This window comes from Salvelinus namaycush, chromosome 23, assembly GCF_016432855.1.
Source record: "Salvelinus namaycush isolate Seneca chromosome 23, SaNama_1.0, whole genome shotgun sequence".
NCBI classification, from domain to species: Eukaryota; Metazoa; Chordata; class Actinopteri; order Salmoniformes; family Salmonidae; genus Salvelinus; species Salvelinus namaycush.
In genome coordinates this window covers 44,244,765-44,265,846 of record NC_052329.1, presented here as the reverse complement: position 1 = coordinate 44,265,846, position 21,082 = coordinate 44,244,765, and the positions used below count along the sequence as shown (strand labels likewise).

The window sequence follows — 21,082 nt, the reverse complement described above, 5'->3', positions numbered from 1 at the left end:
CATAGGCTACCAGAGTGAGGACAGACATTTTTCGGAATAAACGTGGTGAGGGAAAAACTTAATGAAATAGCCCACTCCCTACCCGGTATCTTATTCGGCCGGCATACAACTTTGTATGCGTTGTTTGTTTGAAACCTTGTTATTTACGACGTTTTTGGAACAGATTCCTGTTGGAAAGTTCCACAAATTATACCCACCCGTTCTGTGGTCATGGTTAGAAGGGATCCAGCTTTTCGTCAAATGTAACTTTTCGTAGCAGGTTTGGATAATTAACGTAGCACGTTAGGAGAATGGGGTTAGCTAAAATGCAAAAATATTCAACTTTTGACGTAAATTTGACAAAAGCTGCATACCTTCTAGCCATATGACCCAGTTATGTTTGGCTGTTTTAGACTGTTGACCCGGTAGCGAATGTAGGAGGGGTCATTCGAGTTACCCGCTCACGAACATGGCGTGGAGGGGTTGCGTTTTAAGATGGGCTAGGGCTGACATCATTAGTACAGCAACCAGAGGAAACAGGTATGGTGTACGGAATGCATTTTGCCCATGCCTGAGATCTTGACCACTGATGTATGTATTGTCAGTCTAGAAATTATATCTAAAACTCAGCTAGCGGCTGCCAGAGCTAACTACTGTAGGTTATCATGATGATGAACAGCTGCTCACTTTGAGATATGTTGCTAGTGGTGCCACAGTTCGCTAGTCCTTGCAACCACAGTTGTAGTAATATCGGTGGCTACTTGTTACTTCAGTATTCCCATTGAATTATTGTTTGATTAGTTGGACTTCTTCTGTGCGATGTAGCTAACTATCTTTTGGGAGCTCCCAAAAGTCCTGTGTTGTTTACAAATTCTGCCGTGTAAATATGAAAGAATGAATTTACAGTTAGCACAGTGTTTCTTAATCCTGGTCTTGTGCAATGCTTGAAAAAGTACCCAATTGTCACACTTGAGTAAAAGTAAAGATACGTTAATAGAAAGTTAGTCACGTAAAAGTGAGTTACTTTTACTCAAGTAGTATTACTGGGTATTTGGTTATAAATACAGTGCATCGGGAATTATTCAGACGCCCTGATTTTTTTCCCCCCGAAATTTTGTTAAATTACAGCCTTATTCTAAAATGGATTAAATAAAACAAATCCTCAATCTACACACAATACCCCATAATGACAAAGCCAAAGCAGGTTTTTAGAAATGTTTGCAAATGTATAAAAAATATAAAACAGAAATGGCTTTTATTTACGTAAGTATTTGGAACTTTTGCTATGAGACTCGAAATTGAGCTTAGGTGCATCCTGTTTCCATTGATCATCTTTGAGCTGTTTCTACAACTTGATTGGAGTCCACTTATGGTAAATTCAATTGATTGGACGTGATTTGGAAAGGTACAGACCTGTCTATATAAGGTCCCACAATTGACAGTGCATGTCAGTGCAAAAACCAAGCCATGAGGTCGAAGGAATTGTCTGTGGAGCTCTGAGACAGGATTGTGTCTGCACAGATCTTTGAAATGGTACCAAAACCATTCTTCCGCATTGAAGGTCACCAAGTTCACAGTGGCCTCCATCATTCTTAAATGGGAGAAGTTTGGAACCACCAATCAATCAAATGTATTTATAAAGCCCATTTTACATCAGCCGATGTCACACAGTTCTGTACAGAAACCCAGCCTAAAACCCCAAACAGCAAGCAATGCAGATGTAGAAGCACGGTGGCCAGGAAAAACTCCCATGAAAGGCCAGAACCTAGGAAGAAACCTAGAGGAACCAGGTTCTGAGGGGTGGCCACTCCTCTTCTAGCTGTGCCGGGTGGAGATTATAACAGAACATGGCCAAGATGTTCAAACGTTCATAGATGACCAGCAGGGTCAGATAATAATCATCACAGTGGTTGTAGAGGGTGCAACAGGTCAGCACCTCAGGAGTAAATGTCAGTTGACTTTTCATAGCTGATCATTCAGCGTTTAGAGACAGCGGGTGCGGTAGAGAGAGAGTCCAAAACAGCAGGTCCGGGACATGGTAGCACGTCCAGTGAACAGGTCAGGGTTCCATAGCCCTGACTGGCTACCAAGACTCTTCCTAGAGCTGGCCGTCCGGCCAAACTGGGAAATCTTGGGAGAAGGGCCTTGGTCAGGGAGGTGACCAAGAACACGGTGGTCACTCTGACAGAGCTCCAGAATTCCTCTGTGGAAATGGGAGAACCTTCCAGAAGCCCAACCATCTCTGCAGCACTCCACCAAGCAGGCCTTTATGCTAGAGTGGCCAGACGGAAGCCACTCCTCAGAAAAACCACATAACAGCCCGCTTGGAGTTTGCCAAAAGGCACCTAACGGACTCTCAGACCATGAGAAACAAGATTCTCTGGTCCGATGATACCAAGATTGAACTCTTTGGCTAGAACTCAGCGTCACTTCTGGAGGAAACCTGGCACCATCCCTACGGTGAAGCATGGTGGTGGCAGCATGGGATGTTTTTCAGCGGCAGGGACTGGGAAACTAGTCAGGATTGAGGGAAAGATGAACTGAGCAAAGTACAGAGAGATCCTTGACGAAAACCTGCTCCAAAGGTCTCAGGACCTCAGACTGGGGCGGAGGTTCACCTTCCAACAGTACAACGACCCTAAGCACACAGCCAAGAGAATATAGGAGTGGCTTCGGGACAAGTCTCAATGTCCTTGAGTGGCCCAGCCAGAGCCAAGACTTGAACCCAATCGAACATCTCTGGAGAGACCTGACAATAGCTGTGCAGCGACGCTCCCCATCCAACCTGACAGCTTGAGAAGATCTGCAGAGAAGAATGGGAGAAACTCCCCAAATACAGGTGTGCCAAGCTTGTAGCGTCATACCCAAGAAGACTTGAGGTTGTAATCGCTGCCAAAGTTGCTTCAACAAAGTACTGAGTAAAGGGTCTGAATACTTATGTAAATGTTATATTTAAGTATTTTTTTTATTTTTAATACATTTGCAAAAATGTCTAAAAGCCAGTTTTTGCTCTGTCATTATTGGCTATTGTGTGTAGATTGAGGGAAATTTTTTAAAGTGTATAAATTCTTTCCAAATGCACTGTATACTTAAGTATCAAAAGTAAATGTAATTGCTAAAATATACTTAATTATAAATCATTTCAAATTCCTTATATTAAGCAAAGCAGACGGCACCATTTTATTGTTTTTAAAATGTACGGATAGCCAGGGGTACACTCAGACATCATTTACAAACGATGCATTTGTGTTTAGTGAGTCTGCCAGATAAGAGGCAGTAGGGATGAACACATGTTCTCTTGATAAGTGTGTGAAATTGACAATTTTCCTGTCCTTCTAAGCATTCAACATGTAACAAGTACTTTTGGGTATAAGGGAAAATGTATGGAGTTAAAAATACATTCTTTTCTTTAGGAATGTTGAAAGTAAAAAACTACTTAAGTAAAAATACTTTAAAGTACTACTTAAGTACTCTACACCACTAGTCCTGGGGACCAAAAGGGTTGCACATTTTTTGTTTTTGCCCTAGTACTACACACCTGGGGTGTGTTCATTAGCAACAACAGTAGCAACTCTTCACAAAGGGACGATTACTTGAGAAAGGAGTATCCCTTAGCCAGATAGCATTCGCTATAAATTATCGCTCAGTTTGGTCTCTAAAACCAGGTTCTAATCTCGTTCCTGGTACTTCATAGTACAAAAACATTACCTCATCCAAGGCATAACTCAATTGTCAACTCTAGATACTCCCATCTCAAGTAAACCCCCTCTTGACCCCACCACTGGACAAGCTCACTGAGGGGAGTGAGCCTCTAGGTCATACACTATCCCAGGATAAGCGCACAGACATTGTGGAGACAAGTAATTGGTTCCCCATTAATCACGCCATCCCTTCACATGGTTTAAGAATAGGTAAAGACACATTCACATATGAAGACAATGTTCCATTCTGTTCTCTTCCCTTTCTGATATTCTGCATAGCACCAGGGACATGTGAAAGTCAAGCCTGACCTCTCCCCTCTCTGGGCCCCAAGTGACTGAGCCCTAGCTGAGGGAAAAGTGCAACTGCCAACACTATAGTCCAAAAGGATACATTCTAATGACAAGTATCTCACATAAGCATATTATATAAATAAAACATCTTATTTATCTTTGTTACCCAACTAATTCTGATTCATCCGCCACACACTGCAGAAGGTTTTGCAACGGAAAAGGTTTTGCAAAGAACTAGTTACTATCGGACAAAATTCAGGTAGGTCCGTCCCTCCCCGTTCCCTTTGTTTATGTTTGCCTCCATTTGGTTCCCTCTGGTTCCTAGTGAATACACCCCGGATTCCACTTATCACTCATTATCAAACCTTTTATTAGTGGAATTAGGTAGAGCTAGGGCAATAACTCCACTCCCCAGGACCAGGATGAAAAAACACTGATTAAGCAGAGGCACTTATCCAGAGTAAATTAGTCAGTAAGTTCCTCCCTCTACTTTCAAAATCACTTCTCTTTTCTCTGGAAGGAGGATTGAAACCATTTCTCCTTTTACTCAGATGTTATCATAGCTAACTAATTGACCAATCATCTAGCTCTTACTCTTCCCTGTTTACGCTTTTTCCTAGATTCACCCTCAACACTCAACAGAGATGTGGCTTCAGGAAAGCAGCGAAGGAGACAAAGACCAAGAAGGGGGTCATAGAGGAGACGGGGCCCTCACACACAGAGCCCAATGAAGGGCTCATCCACAAGAGGGGTGCATCTCCCCCCGTGGAGCCCTCAGTGGCAAACACACACCCCAGGAGATTTGGCAGACTGGTCAAGCCCCTGGTGTTCACAATAGGGGTAGGTTTTTAGGTCTTTAACTAAACAAACACTACTCGATAAGCTATACTACAACACAGTACAATATAACTGCATTACCTGTTACACACTGAACAGCTATTACTGTTGCAGTCACAGAGACCTCGATACGTCTATTGGCAAATTCAGCACAGCACTGACGGAATAAGGGGGACTAACACTATGTTAGTTTACAGCCTGTTCATTTGGCACAGCGGCCATCTGGCAGTATGAGTCACTAAAGTCCCGGGTCCAGAGCTACTTTGACGAGGTCCGGGCCGAGGGTCTGGAGAAACTACGGCCGCAGAAACAGGAGGATCTTCGCAAATGGGTGAGATGAAGGATGGGTCAAAACATTTATGATATTGGGTTGATCCTTTTTTAATTTTTTTTTATACAATGCCCCATTATTTTGTATACATCTTTATTGATACATTATACTGGACATTTTTTATTTTGCTGTCGCAGTACCCGGCCTCTCCCCACAACATGCACATACAGTACAACAGGCTGGGAGCAGCAGAGTGTCCCTGGAACAGGGGTTAGGGGTTATAGTCTCTCCGCCATTTGTAACTGAATGGGATATGAGGGTTACGAGGAGCAATTCCTCCGGTGATTATTTGGACGAATTATGTTTTTACGGGGCTGGCATCTTTCAAGTTTCATAAGGAAAAGAGTTGATTTGGCCCAAGTTGTGGACTTTGCCACTCACACTAGGCCAAATATCAATGCCCCCCCCCCCCCCCCAGGTTTGCTAGGCCAAATATCGCCCTCTTTTCTTGCTGAACTGTGGTCACACTGATGTCTTAGGGAGTTGATTCCCTATGCTGGGTTGTGTTCATTACTACACACAACAGAAAATGTTTTCAAACATTTTGCAACAGAAAACTAAAATGTACGTTCCTTCTTGGACCAGGTTGTCTCCCTGTTTCAGTCAGTTTTATTTTGTTCAGTGCCTAATGAACACAACCCAGGTTTCACTACATGTGTGGCTGTTTTTTCAGACCGGTTCTGTTTCTGTTACAGATCAACAAGTGGTGGAACAGCTTGAGTGAGGGACAACGTACTGTTACAGGTTAGTCTTTACTGAAGCCCATAGATTTTTTTTCTTGTGTCCTCTCGATAGTAACTAGTTGATGCAGATATTTAGAGATGATGATTCTCACTTTCACTACTATCCTCTCTATCTTAAGATAATATATACTTTTTGTCTGTACGAGACACAAATGTACCCAGCCACTTCAAATCACACATTATGTTGGAAAGGCTGGAGCAGAGGGCAGCCGCAGTGCAGCACCCAGTGTGCAGTTTAGGTTCCTTGCTCATCCTGCTATCTTTTTCTACCTGTCAGCACCTCCCCCCATCTTTCATTATCGACTCATTCTGTCTTTTTCTACTCCGATCCTCTCTCTCAGGGATCATAGCTGCTAATGCCGTGGTGTTTTGCTGTTGGAGAGTGCCATCCCTCCAGCGCTCTATGATCAAATACTTCACATCCAACCCTGCCTCCAGTGAGTAGGGGAAACTGTCCTATCCTATCGTATCATAACAAATACACATAAAACTTGATCTCTGCCTCAGGAAGTGTTAATAGTATTAAGTGTCAGGATTAGGGCCCTGAGTTTTTCTTCACCTGACCAGGGAAATCTGGAGCCTCTGGAGCCCTTGTTATAGGCTATAGTTTTTCCTGGTCAGGTCACATGGTCAGGCAAAACTAGAGGCCCTAATCATGGCACTTTATTACTATTAACACTGACAGAGATCCAGTTTATTTGACATGTATATTAAAAAATCTAGCTTACCTAAGCTCTTACAGTAAAAACGGCATTAAAAAAATTTACAAATATACAGCCTCTATAGACCAATTATAATCTGAAAAGACTTGTCCAATAGGAAATACTGCACGCAGTAGCAAACCCTAGCGAAACGTTTTGCAATTAAAATATTTCTTATAGGGAAAATGATTGTCTATCCCTCCCCGTTCCTATTGAACACTTCGCTGATCTCCTCCTCCTGTCTGTACCCTACCCACAGAAACCCTGTGTTTCCCCATGCTCCTGTCCACTTTCAGCCACTACTCCTTCTTCCACATGGCGGCCAACATGTATGTCCTCTGGAGCTTCTCCTCCAGCATCGTCTCCATGCTAGGCAGGGAGCAGTTCATGGCCGTCTACATGTCTGCAGGTACCAGCACGCGTGTGTGAGAGACAAACGGCAGAATGTAATAGACAGATTACTAATCCTGAAAGTACAGACTTATTTTCAGATAAATAATCAATCATCTTCTCATTGCAAGGTGTTATCTCTACGCTGTTCAGCTATGTGTGTAAGACAGCCAGCGGGCGCTTAGGTCCCTCTCTTGGAGCGGTAAGCACTAACATTTTAAACTCCCTTCGGAATTCCCCTTTACTTCCTGTTTCTGACATCACTTCCTGTCCTCTCCAGTCAGGAGCCATCATGACAGTCTTGGCTGCCGTCTGTACCAAAATGCCAGAGGCTAAGCTGGCAATCATCTTCCTCCCGATGTATGCTTTCTCTGCAGGCAATGTGAGTGAACAACCCTTACAGCACACTTAACCACACAGAAGCTCCATTCTGATTTTCTACCCATCTCCAGAAGTGTTCACTCAGGGATTTAAAGGAACATTTTCAACTTCACATTCGTCATCTCCAGCACTACCCCCAACATCAACATATGTGAAAATGTCACGATTCTATGTTTGTAGTAAAAAAGATTATTACACAATGCCTACTCACCACCAGTGGTGTAAAAATACTTTAAAGTATTAATTAAGTAGTTTTGGGGGGTATCTATACTTTACTTTTTATAGTTTTGACAACTTTTACTTCACTACATTCCTAAAGTATATAATGCACTTTTTCCCAAAAGTGCCTGTTACATTTTGACAGGAAAATGGTCCAATTCATGCACTTATCAAGAGAACATCCCTGGTCATCCCTACTGCCTCTGATCTGGCAGACTCACTAAACACAAATGCTTTGTTTGTAAATGAATGTCAGTGTTGTAGTGTGCCCCCTGGCTATCTGTAAATAAGAAATACAAATAAATAAATTGTGCTGTCTGGTTTGCATAATATAAGGAATTTGAAATTATTAATACTTTTACTTTTGATACTTAAGTACATTTTAGCAATTCCATTTACTTTTGATACTTAAGTATATTTAAAACTCAAGTATGACTTAAGTACTTTTTCCACCACTGCTCACAATTGGTCAAAATCACATGAATAATACCAATGTCATTGGAAATACGTTTTTTACTACAAAACATAGAAATGCACCATTTTCACATACGTTGTTGATAGGGTGGTGCTGGAGATGATGACTATGAATACAATTGTGAAGTTTCCCTTTAAAAGTATTGGATTGTTGTAAGCATGGATGGAGGGAGTTTTCACCATAGTACACCCCCCCTCATGGGTATGAGGAATAAAGCAGGGAATTGCCAGGCACCTCACAATACAATAATATCATGATACTTAGGTGCCGATACGATATACAGTACCAGTCAAAAGTTTGGACACACCTACTCATTCCAGAGTTTCTTTATTTTTACATTGTAGAATAATAGTAAAGCCATCAAAACTATGAAATAACACATATGGAATGTTTAATACAAAGTGTTAAACAAATCAAAATAGCCACCCTTTGCCTTGATGACAGCTTTGCACACACTCAGCATTCTCTCAACCAGCTTCATGAGGTAGTCACCTGGAATGCATTTCAATTAACAGGTGTCTTGTTAAAAATTACTTTGTGGAATTTCTTTCCTTAATGCATTTGAGCCAAGGTAGGGGTGGTATACAGAAGATAGCCCTATTTGGTAAAAGACCAAGTCCATATTATGACAAGAACAGTTCAAATAAGCAAAGAGAAACGACAGTCCATCATTTACTTTAAGACATGGAGGTCAGTCAATACGGAAAATTTCAAGAAAGTTTCTTCAAGTGCAGTTTCAAAAACCATCAAGCTCTATGATGAAACTGGCTCTCATGAGGACCGCCACAGGAAAGGAAGACCGAGTTACCTCTGCTGCTGAGGATAAGTTCATTAGTTACATGCCTCAGAAATTGCAGCCCAAATAAATGCTTTCGAGTTCAAGTAACAGACACATCAGACTGCGTGAATCAGGCCTTCATGGTCGAATTGCTGCAAAGAAACCACTGCTAAAGGACACCAATAAGAAGAAGAGACTTGGTTGGGCCAAGAAACATGAGCAATGGACATTAGACCAGTGGAAATCTGTCATTTGGTCTGATGAGTCCAAATTTGAGATTTTTGGTTCCAACTGCCGTGTCTTTGTGAGACGCAGAGTAGGTGAACAGATGATCTCTGCATGTGTGGTTCCCACCATAAAGCACGGAGGAGGAGGTGTGATGGTGCTTTACTGGTGACTGTATGATTTATTTAGAATTCAAGGCACTCTTAACCAGCATAGCTACCACAGCATTCTGCAGCGATACGCCTGGTCTGGTTTTCGCTTAGTAGGATTATCATTTGTTTTTCAACAGAACAATGACCCAACACACCTCCAGGCTGTGCAAGGGCTATTTGATCAAGAAGGAGAGTGATGGAGTGCTGTATCAGATGATCTGGCCTCCACAATCACCCGACCTCAACCTAATTGAGATGGTTTGGGAAGAGTTGGACTGCAGAGTGAAGGAAAAGCAGCCAACAAGTGCTCAGCATGTGTGGGAATTCCTTCAAGACTGTTGGAAAAGCATTCCTAAAGAAGCTGGTTGAGAGAATGCCAAGCGTGTGCAAAGCTGTCATCAAGGCAAAGGATGGCTACTTTGAAGAATCTCAAATGTTAAATATATGTTATATATGTTTAACACTTATTTGGTTACGACATGATTCCATATGTGTTATTTCATAGTTTTGATGTCTTCACTATTATTCTACAATGTAGAGAACAGGACAAATAAAGAAAATCCTGGAATGACTGGTACTGTATATTGCGGTTCTCTCTCATATTTATACATATATATAAACAAACTCAGCAAAAAAAGAAACATCCTCTCACTGTCAACTGTATTTATTTTCAGTAAACTTAACATGTGTAAATATTTGTATGAACATAACAAAATTCAATAACTGAGACACAAACTGAACAAGTTCCACAGACATGGGACTAACAGAAATGGAATAATGTGTCCCTGAACAAAGGGGGGGTCAAAATCAAAAGTAACAGTCAGTATCTGGTGTGACCACCAGCTGCATTAAGTACTGCAGTCAATCTCCTCCTCATGGACTGCACCAGATTAGCCAAGCTCTTGCTGTGAGATGTTACCCAACTCTTCCACCAAGGCATCTGCAAGTTCCCAGACATTTCTGGGGGGAATGGCCCTAGCCCTCAACCTCCGTTCCAACAGTTCCCAGACTTGCTCAATGGGATTGAGATCCGGGCTCATCTCTGGCCATGGCAGAACACTGACATTCCTGTCTTACAGGAAATCACGCACAGAACGAGCAGTATGGCTGGTGGCATTGTCATGGTGGAGGGTCATATCAGGATGAGCCTGCAGGAAGGGTACCACATGAGGGAGGAAGATGTCTTCCCTGTAACGCACAGCGTTGAGATTGCCTGCAATGACAACAAGCTCAGTCCGATGATGCTGTGACACACCGCCCCAGACCACGACGGACCCTCCACCTCCAAATCGATCCTGCTCCAGAGTACAGGCCTCGGTGTAACGCTCATTCCTTCGCCGATAAATCCGAATCCGTCCATCACCCCTGGTGAGACAAAACCGCGACTCGTCAGTGGAGAGCACTTTTTGCCAGTCTTCTCTGGTCCAGCGAAGGTGGGTTTGTGCCCATAGGCAACGTTGTTGCCGGTGATGTCTGGCGAGGACCTGCCTTTACAACAGGCCTACAAGCCCTCAGTCCAGCCTCTCTCGGCCTATTGCGGACAGTCTGAGCACTGATGGAGGGAATGTGCATTCCTGGTGTAACTCGGGCAGTTGTTGTTGCCATTCTGTACATTTCCCACAGGTGTGATGTTCGGATGTACCGATCCTGTGCAGGTGTTGTTACACGTGGTCTGCCACTGCAACGATGATCAGCTGTTCTCCCTGTAGCGCTGTCTTAGGCGTCTCACAGTACGGACATTGCAATTTATTGCCCTGGCTACAACTGCAGTCCTCGCAGCATGCCTAAGACACGTTCACGCAGATAAGCAGGGATCCTGGGCATCTTTCTTTTGGTGTTTTCCAGAGTCAGTAGAAAGGCCTCTTTAGTGTCCTAAGTTTTCATAACTGTGACCTTAATTGCGTTCTTCAGGCTAGGGTCCTTTTTTCTGAATTTCCACCTGACTTACGTGCCCAAAGTAAACTGCCTGTTACTCAGGCCCAGAAACCAGGATATGCATATAATTGGTACCATTGGATAGAAAACACTTTGAAGTTTGTAGAAATGTTAAAATAATGTATGAGACTAACACAATTGATATGGTAGGAGAAAATCATTTTTTTTTTGAGCCCATGCTCTTACAATGGAAAGCATAGGGGCATATGCAATTCCAGCTCCCATATTGCAATTCCTATTGCTTCCACATTGATGTCAACAGTCTTTATTCAAGGTTTCAGGCTTGTAACTTGAATAATAAAGAAGAAATATGAGTTTTAGTACGACGACACCAGTTTGGAAATTCGTGTTTGAGCGCGCGTCCGCTCATTTTGCTTTCCTATTGAACATACTTCTTTCTGTATTAAATATTATAGTTTAATTACATTTTAGGGTACCTGAGGAGTAAATAGAAACATTTTGACTTGTTGAAACAAAGTGTAGGTGTAGTTTTCCGGATTCCTTTCTCTGCATGTTGAACGAGTGGATTACTGAAATCGATGGCGCCAACTAAATTGACTTTTTTGGGATATAAAGGATTTTATCTAACAAGACACATGTTGTAACTGGGACCCTTTTGGATTGCAAATCGGAGGAAGATTTTCAAAAAGTAAGTGAATATTTATTCGCTATTTGTGATTTTTATGAAGCCTGTGCCGGTGGAAAAATGTTGATGTGGGGCGCCGTCCTCAATCAATCGCATGGCATGCTTTCTCTGTAAAGCCTATTGTGAATTGGACAGTGCAGTTAGATTAACAATAATTTAGGCTTTTAACCGAAATAAGACACTTGTATGTTTATAATCCATAATTTTTACTATTATTTATTTGAATTGGGCACCCTCCAATTTCACCGGAAGTTGTCAACAGGTGGCCTAGCCCTAAGAAGATTTATTAATTGCCTACCATCTGTAAGATGTTAGTGTCTTAACGACCATTCCACAGGTGCATGTTCATTAATTGTTTATGGTTCATAGAACAAGCACGGGAAACAGTGTTTAAAACCTTTACAATGAAGATGTGTGAAGTTATTTCAAATTATCTTTGAAAGATAGGGTTCTGAAAAAGGGACGTTTATTTTTTTGCTGAGTTTATATACACTGCTCAAAAAAATAAAGGGAACACTTAAACAACACAATGTAACTCCAAGTCAATCACACTTCTGTGAAATCAAACTGTCCACTTAGGAAGCAACACTGATTGACAATAAATTTCACATGCTGTTGTGCAAATGGAATAGACAACAGGTGGAAATTATAGGCAATTAGCAAGACACCCCCAATAAAGGAGTGGTTCTGCAGGTGGTGACCACAGACCACTTCTCAGTTCCTATGCTTCCTGGCTGATGTTTTGGTCACTTTTGAATGCTGGCGGTGCTTTCACTCTAGTGGTAGCATGAGACGGAGTCTACAACCCACACAAGTGGCTCAGGTAGTGCAGCTCATCCAGGATGGCACATCAATGCGAGCTGTGGCAAGAAGGTTTGCTGTGTCTGTCAGCGTAGTGTCCAGAGCATGGAGGCGCTACCAGGAGACAGGCCAGTACATCAGGAGACGTGGAGTATGCCGTAGGAGGGCAACAACCCAGCAGCAGGACCGCTACATCCGCCTTTGTGCAAGGAGGAGCACTGCCAGAGCCCTGCAAAATGACCTCCAGCAGGCCACAAATGTGCATGTGTCTGCTCAAACGGTCAGAAACAGACTCCATGAGGGTGGTATGAGGGCCCGACGTCCACAGGTGGGGGTTGTGCTTACAGCCCAACACCGTGCAGGACGTTTGGCATTTGCCAGAGAACACCAAGATTGGCAAATTCGCCACTGGCGCCCTGTGCTCTTCACAGATGAAAGCAGGTTCACACTGAGCACATGTGACAGACGTGACAGTCTGGAGACGCCGTGGAGAACGTTCTGCTGCCTGCAACATCCTCCAGCATGACCGGTTTGGCGGTGGGTCAGTCATGGTGTGGGGTGGCATTTCTTTGGGGAGCCGCACAGCCCTCCATGTGCTCGCCAGAGGTAGCCTTACTGCCATTAGGTACCGAGATGAGATCCTCAAACCCCTTGTGAGACCATATGCTGGTGCGGTTGGCCCTGGGTTCCTCCTAATGCAAGACAATGCTAGACCTCATGTGGCTGGAGTGTGTCAGCAGTTCCTGCAAGAGGAAGGCATTGATGCTATGGACTGGCCCGCCCGTTCCCCAGACCTGAATCCAATTGAGCACATCTGGGACAACATGTCTCGCTCCATCCACCAACGCCGCGTTGCACCACAGACTGTCCAGGAGTTGGCGGATGCTTTAGTCCAGGTCTGGGAGGAGATCCCTCAGGAGACCATCCGCCACCTCATCAGGAGCATGCCCAGGCGTTGTAGGGAGGTCATACAGGCACGTGGAGGCCACACACACTACTGAGCCTCATGTTGACTTGTTTTAAGGACATTACATCAAAGTTGGATCAGCCTGTAGTGTGGTTTTCCACTTTAATTTTGAGTGTGACTCCAAATCCAGACCTCCATGGGTTGATACATTTGATTTCCATTGATAATTTTTGTGTGATTTTGTTGTCAGCACATTCAACTATGTAAAGAAAAAAGTATTTAATAAGAATATTTCATTCATTCAGATCTAGGATGTGTTATTTTAGTGTTCCCTTTATTTTTTTGAGCAGTGTACATAACTTATTTTATCATGGCTCTCTTGCCTCTCTGCAGCAGTAATATGTTTGGAACATTGAATCGCAATAAAATCACAAGTAGTTAACCTGTGCTTGGTCGACTCACACTACGACTATTTCCCTATCTACAGTTGAAGTCAGAAGTTTACATACACCTTAGCCAAATGCATTTTAACTCAGTTATTCACAATTCCTGACATTTAATCTTGTCTTCGGTCAGTTAGGATCACCACTTTATTTTAAGAATGTGAAATGTCCGAATAATAGTAGAGAATTATTTATTTCAGCTTTTATTTCTTTCATCACATTCCCAGTGGGTCAGAAGTTTACATACAGTCGTGGCCAAAAGTTTTGAGAATTACACAAATATTAATTTTCACAAAGTTTGCTGCTTCAGTGTCTTTACATATTTTTGTCAGATGTTACTATGGAATACTGAAGTATAATTACAAGCATTTCATAAGTGTCAAAGGCTTTTATTGACAATTACATGAAGTTGATGCAAAGAGTCAATATTTGCAGTGTTGACCCTTCTTTTTCAAGACCTCTGCAATCCGCCATGGCATGCTGTCAATTAACTTCTGGGCCACATCCTGACTGATGGCAGCCCATTCTTGCATAATCATTGATTGGAGTTTGTCAGAATTTGTGGGGTTTTGTTTGTCCACCCGCCTCTTGAGGATTGACCACAAGTTCTCAATGGGATTAAGGTCTGGGGAGTTTCCTGGCCATGGACCCAAAATATCGATGTTTTGTTCCCCGAGCCATTTAGTTATCACTTTTGCCTTATGGCAAGGGGCTCCATCATGCTGGAAAAGGCATTGTTCGTCACCAAACTGTTCCTGGATGTTTGGGAGAAGTTGCTCTCGGAGGATGTGTGTTCATGGCTGTGTTCTTAGGCAGAATTGTGAGTGAGCCCACTCCCTTGGCTGAGAAGCAACCCCACACATGAATGGTCTCAGGATGCTTTACTGTTGGCATGACACAGGACTGATGGTAGCGCTCACCTCGTCTTCTCCGGACAAGCTTTTTTCCGGATGCCCCAAACAATCAGAAAAGGGATTCATCAGAGAAAATGACTTTCCCCCAGTCCTCAGCAGTCCAATCCCTGTACCTTTTGCAGAATATCAGTCTGTCCCTGATGTTTTTCCTGGAGAGAAGTGGCTTCTTTGCTGCCCTTCTTGACACCAGGCCATCCTCCAAAAGTCTTCGCCTCACTGTGCGTGTAGATGCACTCACACCTGCCTGCTGCCATTCCTGAGCAAGCTCTGTACTGGTGGTGCCCCGATCCCGCAGCTGAATCAACTTTAGGAGACGGTCTTGGCGCTTGCTGGACTTCCTTGGTCACCCTGAAGCCTTCTTCAAAACAATTGAACTGCTCTCCTTGAAGTTCTTGATGATCCGATAAATGGTTGATTTAGGTGCAATCTTACTGGCACCAATATCCTTGCCTGTGAAGCCCATTTTGTGCAAATCAATGATGACAGCACGTGTTTCCTTGCAGGTAACCATGATTGACCGAGGAAGAACAATGATTCCAAGCACCACCCTCCTTGTGAAGCTTCCAGTCTGTTTTTCAAACTTAATCAGCATGGCAGAGTGATCTCCAGCCTTGTCCTCGTCAACACTCACACTTGTGTTAACAAGAGAATCACTGACATGATGTCAGCTGGTCCTTTTGTGGCAGGGCTGAAATGCAGTGGAAAAGTTATGGGGATTCAGTTCATATGCATGGCAAAGAGGGACTTTGCAATTAATTGCAATTCCTCTGATCACTCTTCATAACATTCTGGAGCATATGCAAATTGCCATCATACAAACTGAGGCAGCAGACTTTGAAAATTTATATTTGTGTCATTCTCAACTGTTGGCTCAACTCAATTATTATTTGGTAGCATTGCCTTTGAATTGTTTAACGTGGGTCAAACGTTTTGGGTAGCCTTCCACAAGCTTCCCACAATAAGTTGTGTGAATTCTGGCCCATTCCTCCTGACAGAGCTGGTGTAACGGAGTCAGGTTTGTAGGCCTTGCTCTCACACGCTTTTTCAGTTCTTCTCACAAATCTTCTATAGGATTGAGGTCAGGGCTTTGTGATGGCCACTCCAATACCTTGACTTTGTTGTCCTTAAGCCATTTTGCCACAACTTTGGAAGTATGCTTGGAGTCATTGTCCATTTGGAAGACCCATTTACGACCAAGCTTTAACTTCCTGGCTGATGTCTTGAGATGTTGCTTCAATATATCCACATAATTTTCCTCCTCATGATGCCATCTATTTTGTGAAGTGCACCAGTCCCTCCTGCAGCAAAGCAACCCCACATGATGCTGCCAACCCCATGCTTCACGGTTGAGATGGTGTTCTTCGGCTTGCAAGCCTCCCCTTTTTTCCTCCAAACATAACGATGGTCATTATGGCCAAACGGTTCTATTTTTGTTTCATCAGACAAGAAGACATTTCTCCAAAAAGTACGATATTTGTTCCCATGTGCAGTTGCAAACCGTAGTTTGGCTTTTTTATGGCGGTTTTGGAGCAGTGGCTTCTTCCTTGCTGAGCAGCCTTTCAGGTTATGTCAATATAGAACTTGTTTTACTGTGGATATAGATGCTTTTGTACCTGTTTCCTCCAGCATCTTCACAAGGTCCTTTGCTGTTGTTCTGGGATTGATTTGCACTTTTCGCACCAAAGAACGCGTCTCCTTCCTGAGCGGTATGACGGCTGCATGGTCACGGTGTTTATACTTGCGTACTATTGTTTGTACAGATGAACGTGGTACATTCAGTCATTTGGAAATTGCTCCCAAGGTTGAACCAGACTTGTGGAAGTCTACACATTTTTTTCTGAGGTCTTGGCTGATTTCTTTTGATTTTCCCATGATGTCAAGCAAAGAGGCACTGAGTTTGAAGGTAGGACTTGAAATGCATCCACAGGTACACCTCCAATTGACTCAAATGATGTCAATTAGCCTGTCAGAAGCTTCTAAAGCCATGACAATATTTTCTGGAATTTTCAAAGCTGTTTAAAGGCACAGTCAACTTAGTGTATGTAAACTTCTGACCCACTGGAATTGTGGTACAGTGAATTATAAGTGAAATAATTTATCTGTCTACAATTGTTGGAAAAATACCTTGTCATGCATGCACAAAGTAGATGTCCTAACCGACTTGCCAAAACTATAGTTTGTTTACAAGAAATGTATGGAGTGGTTGAAAAACGAGTTTTAATTAGGCCCCGTGTGGCTCAGTTGGTAGAGCATGGCGCTTGCAACGCCAGGGTTGTGGGTTCGATTCCCACGGGGGGCCAGTACAAAAAAAAAAAAAAAAAAGTATGAATGTATGTACTTGTAAGTCGCTCTGGATAAGAGCGTCTGCTAAATGACTTAAATGTAAATGTAATGACTCCAACCTAAGTGTATATAAACTTCCGACTTCAACTATATGCCATATATTGCAATTCGATACTGGTTTTTATTGCGATTCGATGTTCCAAACATATTGCTGCTGCAGAAGGGCAAGAGAGCCCTGAGAAAATAAGTTTTGATCAGTCATGGAAATAAAAGTGCTGAAATCATAGAAGTGCTGGTTCCCTATTTAAAAAGATGGAGAACAAGCTATGAATGAAAAATCAGGAATTTTTGTACTGGTACAGGAAACTAATGCAAAAATTAAAATGTGCGATATTGAGCTATACTGAACGAAAATATAAATGCAACATGTAAAGTGTTAGTCCCATGTTCCATGAGCTGAAATAAAAGGTCCAGAAATGTTTCATATGCACAAAAAGCTTATTTCTCTAATTTTGTGCACAAATTTGTTTACATCCCTGTTAGTGAGCATTTCTCCTTTGCCAATTTAATTCATTCACCTGACAGGTGTAGCAGATCAAGAAGCTGATTAAACAGCATGATCATTACACAGGTGCACCTTCTGCTGGGGACAAATAAATATAATTTTATGTTCATTTCTCTACCATAAACCGCCTCCAACGTAAATTTTGAGAATTTGACAGTATGTTCAACCGGCCTGACAACCGCAGACCACGTGTGATATGCCAGCCCAGGACCTCCACATTTTGCTTCTTCACCTGCGAGATCTTTTGAGACCAGCCACCCAAACAGCTGATAAAACTGAGGAGTATTTCTGTCTCTAATAAAGCCCTTTTGTGGGGGGAAACTCATTCTTAATGGCTGGGCCTGGCTCACCAGTGATGCCCTCCTAAGCCCACCGCTGGCTGCGCCCCTGCCCAGTCATGTGAATCCATTGATTAGGGCCTAATGAATTTATTTCAACTGACTGATTTCCTTATGAACTGTAACTCGGTATATATCTATTTTTTTCCCCCCTCGTCATTAGAGTGTACATGTGTACAGTTCAGGAGAAGGGCACGGAATCAGAATGTAGTCACAAACTGTCCTTCGATGTGCATGTTTACAATTACCATTCTGGCATAACAACATATGCATTTTGCACCCATTTTTATGCTGGTTGGGGATTTAGTATTGTCGGTATTTCCGATTTTTGTTACGATGTGTGTTGGTATGTCTGATTTGGTATGTGTTTTGACAATTAGGATTTGGTCTTATTGTGGCTTTTGTGAAATGCCTTTAGTAGGGTGTCTTATGTGACCCGTGTCTTATGTGATAATCAGCTACCAGCAACCAGTCATTTTCAAATAAAGGAGGAGACACCGGAGCTAGTGACCAGAGTTCAAACATTTCCCAAGTTTATGCAAATTTCAGCAATGCTGCCGCCTGACAGCCAATTGGGAGAGGGCAGCTCTTGCAAGCAAGCTTTGACATTGTCTAACAACAAAATTGCCATCAAGTATGCTGTTTGAAGGATACACACACCAGGAGAGCTCTCAAGGACTTGGATCACTGATTCTTGGAAAAAGGGTATCTTAAATAATCCCAAATAAATAAAAATGCCTTTTGTGAACTAACACTCGCACTTGACTTTTTTTTCCCCCCCCTTAGTAGCTCTGACTTTGCTGATAGCTACTTCATTGAGGAGAATGTACTTACTATGACTGATGAATGCACTGTAAGTCGCTCTGGATAAGCATGTCTGCTAAATGACTAAAATGTAAGTGTCACTCCAGGAAGTTATTTACTGTCTTGTTTATTCACACCATCCTTTTTCTCTTCTCCTGTCCAGGCATTGAAAGCCATAGTAGCTATGGACACAGCTGGCCTAGTTTTAGGATGGCGGTACTTCGACCACGCGGCCCATCTAGGCGGAGCTATTTTTGGCATGTAAGTCTCACTGTTCAGCTAGGTGGAAAACTTTTTGGCATACAAGTCAGCTTCAAGTCCATCTGTCTGTCTGCTCTCACTCACTTCTTCAATTACTCTCTCACACACTCATCCCCATTACAATGACTGTTGCACAGGGCAGCAACAAAACATCTCAACATCTAGTAAAGCTAGCTGTCTTTTGACCATCTTCTCCACAGTACCCCGGCTTTGACGATTTTTGTTTGGGGGTCACTTAATCCTCTACCCCCCCCCCCAAACTGCTCCAGGGGCACCACTCTTCTTCTCTTACCCTGTGCTGCTCCCAACCTATCGTGTACATGTGTGGTATTGGATCGGGTACTACGACATAAGATATGTTATTTTATTCTCGTTTAACCTCTCTTCCTATCTCTATATGTTCCTCACCTATTCTCTCTCTGATTTATTTTTTGTAGCTGGTACATCATGTATGGCCACGAGCTGATATGGAAGAATCGCGAGCCTCTAGTGAAGGTGTGGCACGACCTTAGGACGAAGGGTCCTGGTGGGGGAGGAAACGGTGGCAGCGGCCCCCTGTAGAGCGCACTGGACTGGGTGAATGCATATGGATGGACTGGCCTTGTTAATTTATACATAAATTAACAGATGACAGAAGATTGTCAGTAGTATCAACAGCCTTGCTGGCCACACAAACCATAGCCCAACTCTCCATTTACCCCACACACACAAGCTCTACGTTTGTCACTCACACATGTAAATGCCATCTGTATTCAGTGCTCTCTCTCACTAACTTATACACACACACTACAAAATAATGCAGGGCTTTTGTGATAGTCATGCTTATATGTGTTTGTGAGAGAAGAGAGGACACAATGGGGACATATTGTGAATACAGGCCCTAGTGTAACTCAACAAAGTGTTGATCTCGAATTAGTTTAACCTTTTTACATCATAATCATTAAGATTATATTTGAATACGTACCCAGGAGCCTACGGGTCGTCAACATCTCCCCAAATGCTGAGGTGGAGGCCGTAAACCCTAAGATACGAAAGCCACACGGTCACGAAACCTCTCCCACTGTCAGTACAGGGTAGGGCGCTATAGTGTCAAAACCAATGATATCACATCTACATGTGTTTTTATATGATGATACACGTGTATATGATGATATCTATTTTCAAAAGCACTCATTATTCACTGGTCCCTGCAAAGAGCAGGTGTTAATGTTTTGTAGACTCAGTGTGTGTACAGGAATATTTGTTGTAGATTAAAGAAAACCATTTAGTTTGTTATTTGATTCAAATAAAATGTGTATTTGTCTTGTGTTCCAGGCTATAGCTCTACTGTGATTTCTTTCCATATGTACAGTATTTACTATTTCACTAAAAGAGTCTCATGTCTATCAAACTGAGAAAGGTGATGGACTTTGCTCCTTTTTCAGTCCTTCACCAGTAAACCATTAACTAAACCATAAAACTATACATCTTTTCAGTAGCAGGAATGAAATACAGTAGGACAGGCTTTGTACCCCTGAATCACTGTTGTCACCTGGATACAGGAAGGATGTCACTCACACCTTTATCAGAAGACATGTGCCCTTTTTGTTTTTAAACAAGATGTCATTGTTTCATGATGTCATATTATTCATTTGAATTTAGCTTTTTAAGCATTTTGGGCATCAATTGTCATCTGGGCTTCACTCTAGCTTTGGTGCTGGCGGGTTAGGATATTGATGGAACATGGAAAAAATTAAATGACCAATGTCCACAAACGGTCATTGGGGAAAAGCCAGAGTCTGATGTCTGATAAGACTTCCTCTCTTCATCTACAACCCTTATCTCATTTCCTCTTTCTCTTGACTCTTCCCCGTTGTGATACTTGGAAAAAAAGAATGAGAATGGCCGCTGTTTATGCTGCCGTCAGAGTCAAAACAGTATTTTGCTAATTATAACTGCTGTCTTTTTCTCAGAATGAGATTCTCCTTTAAATCTGCTTCCCA

General features: G+C 42.6%; 1 protein-coding gene across 1 annotated transcript; it reads left to right on the top strand.

The window, feature by feature from the left end:
• The first annotated feature begins 230 nt into the window (after positions 1-230).
• On the top strand, positions 231-20,416 carry LOC120018474 (presenilins-associated rhomboid-like protein, mitochondrial). The gene is made up of 10 exons (XM_038961699.1): positions 231-519; positions 4,592-4,811; positions 4,999-5,139; positions 5,835-5,883; positions 6,224-6,319; positions 6,843-6,992; positions 7,105-7,175; positions 7,254-7,355; positions 19,003-19,100; positions 19,538-20,416. Exons 1-10 carry the CDS (start codon positions 449-451, stop codon positions 19,659-19,661), a joined length of 1,122 nt encoding a protein of 373 aa, XP_038817627.1. The 5' UTR covers positions 231-448; the 3' UTR covers positions 19,662-20,416.
• The last annotated feature ends 666 nt before the right edge of the window (positions 20,417-21,082 follow it).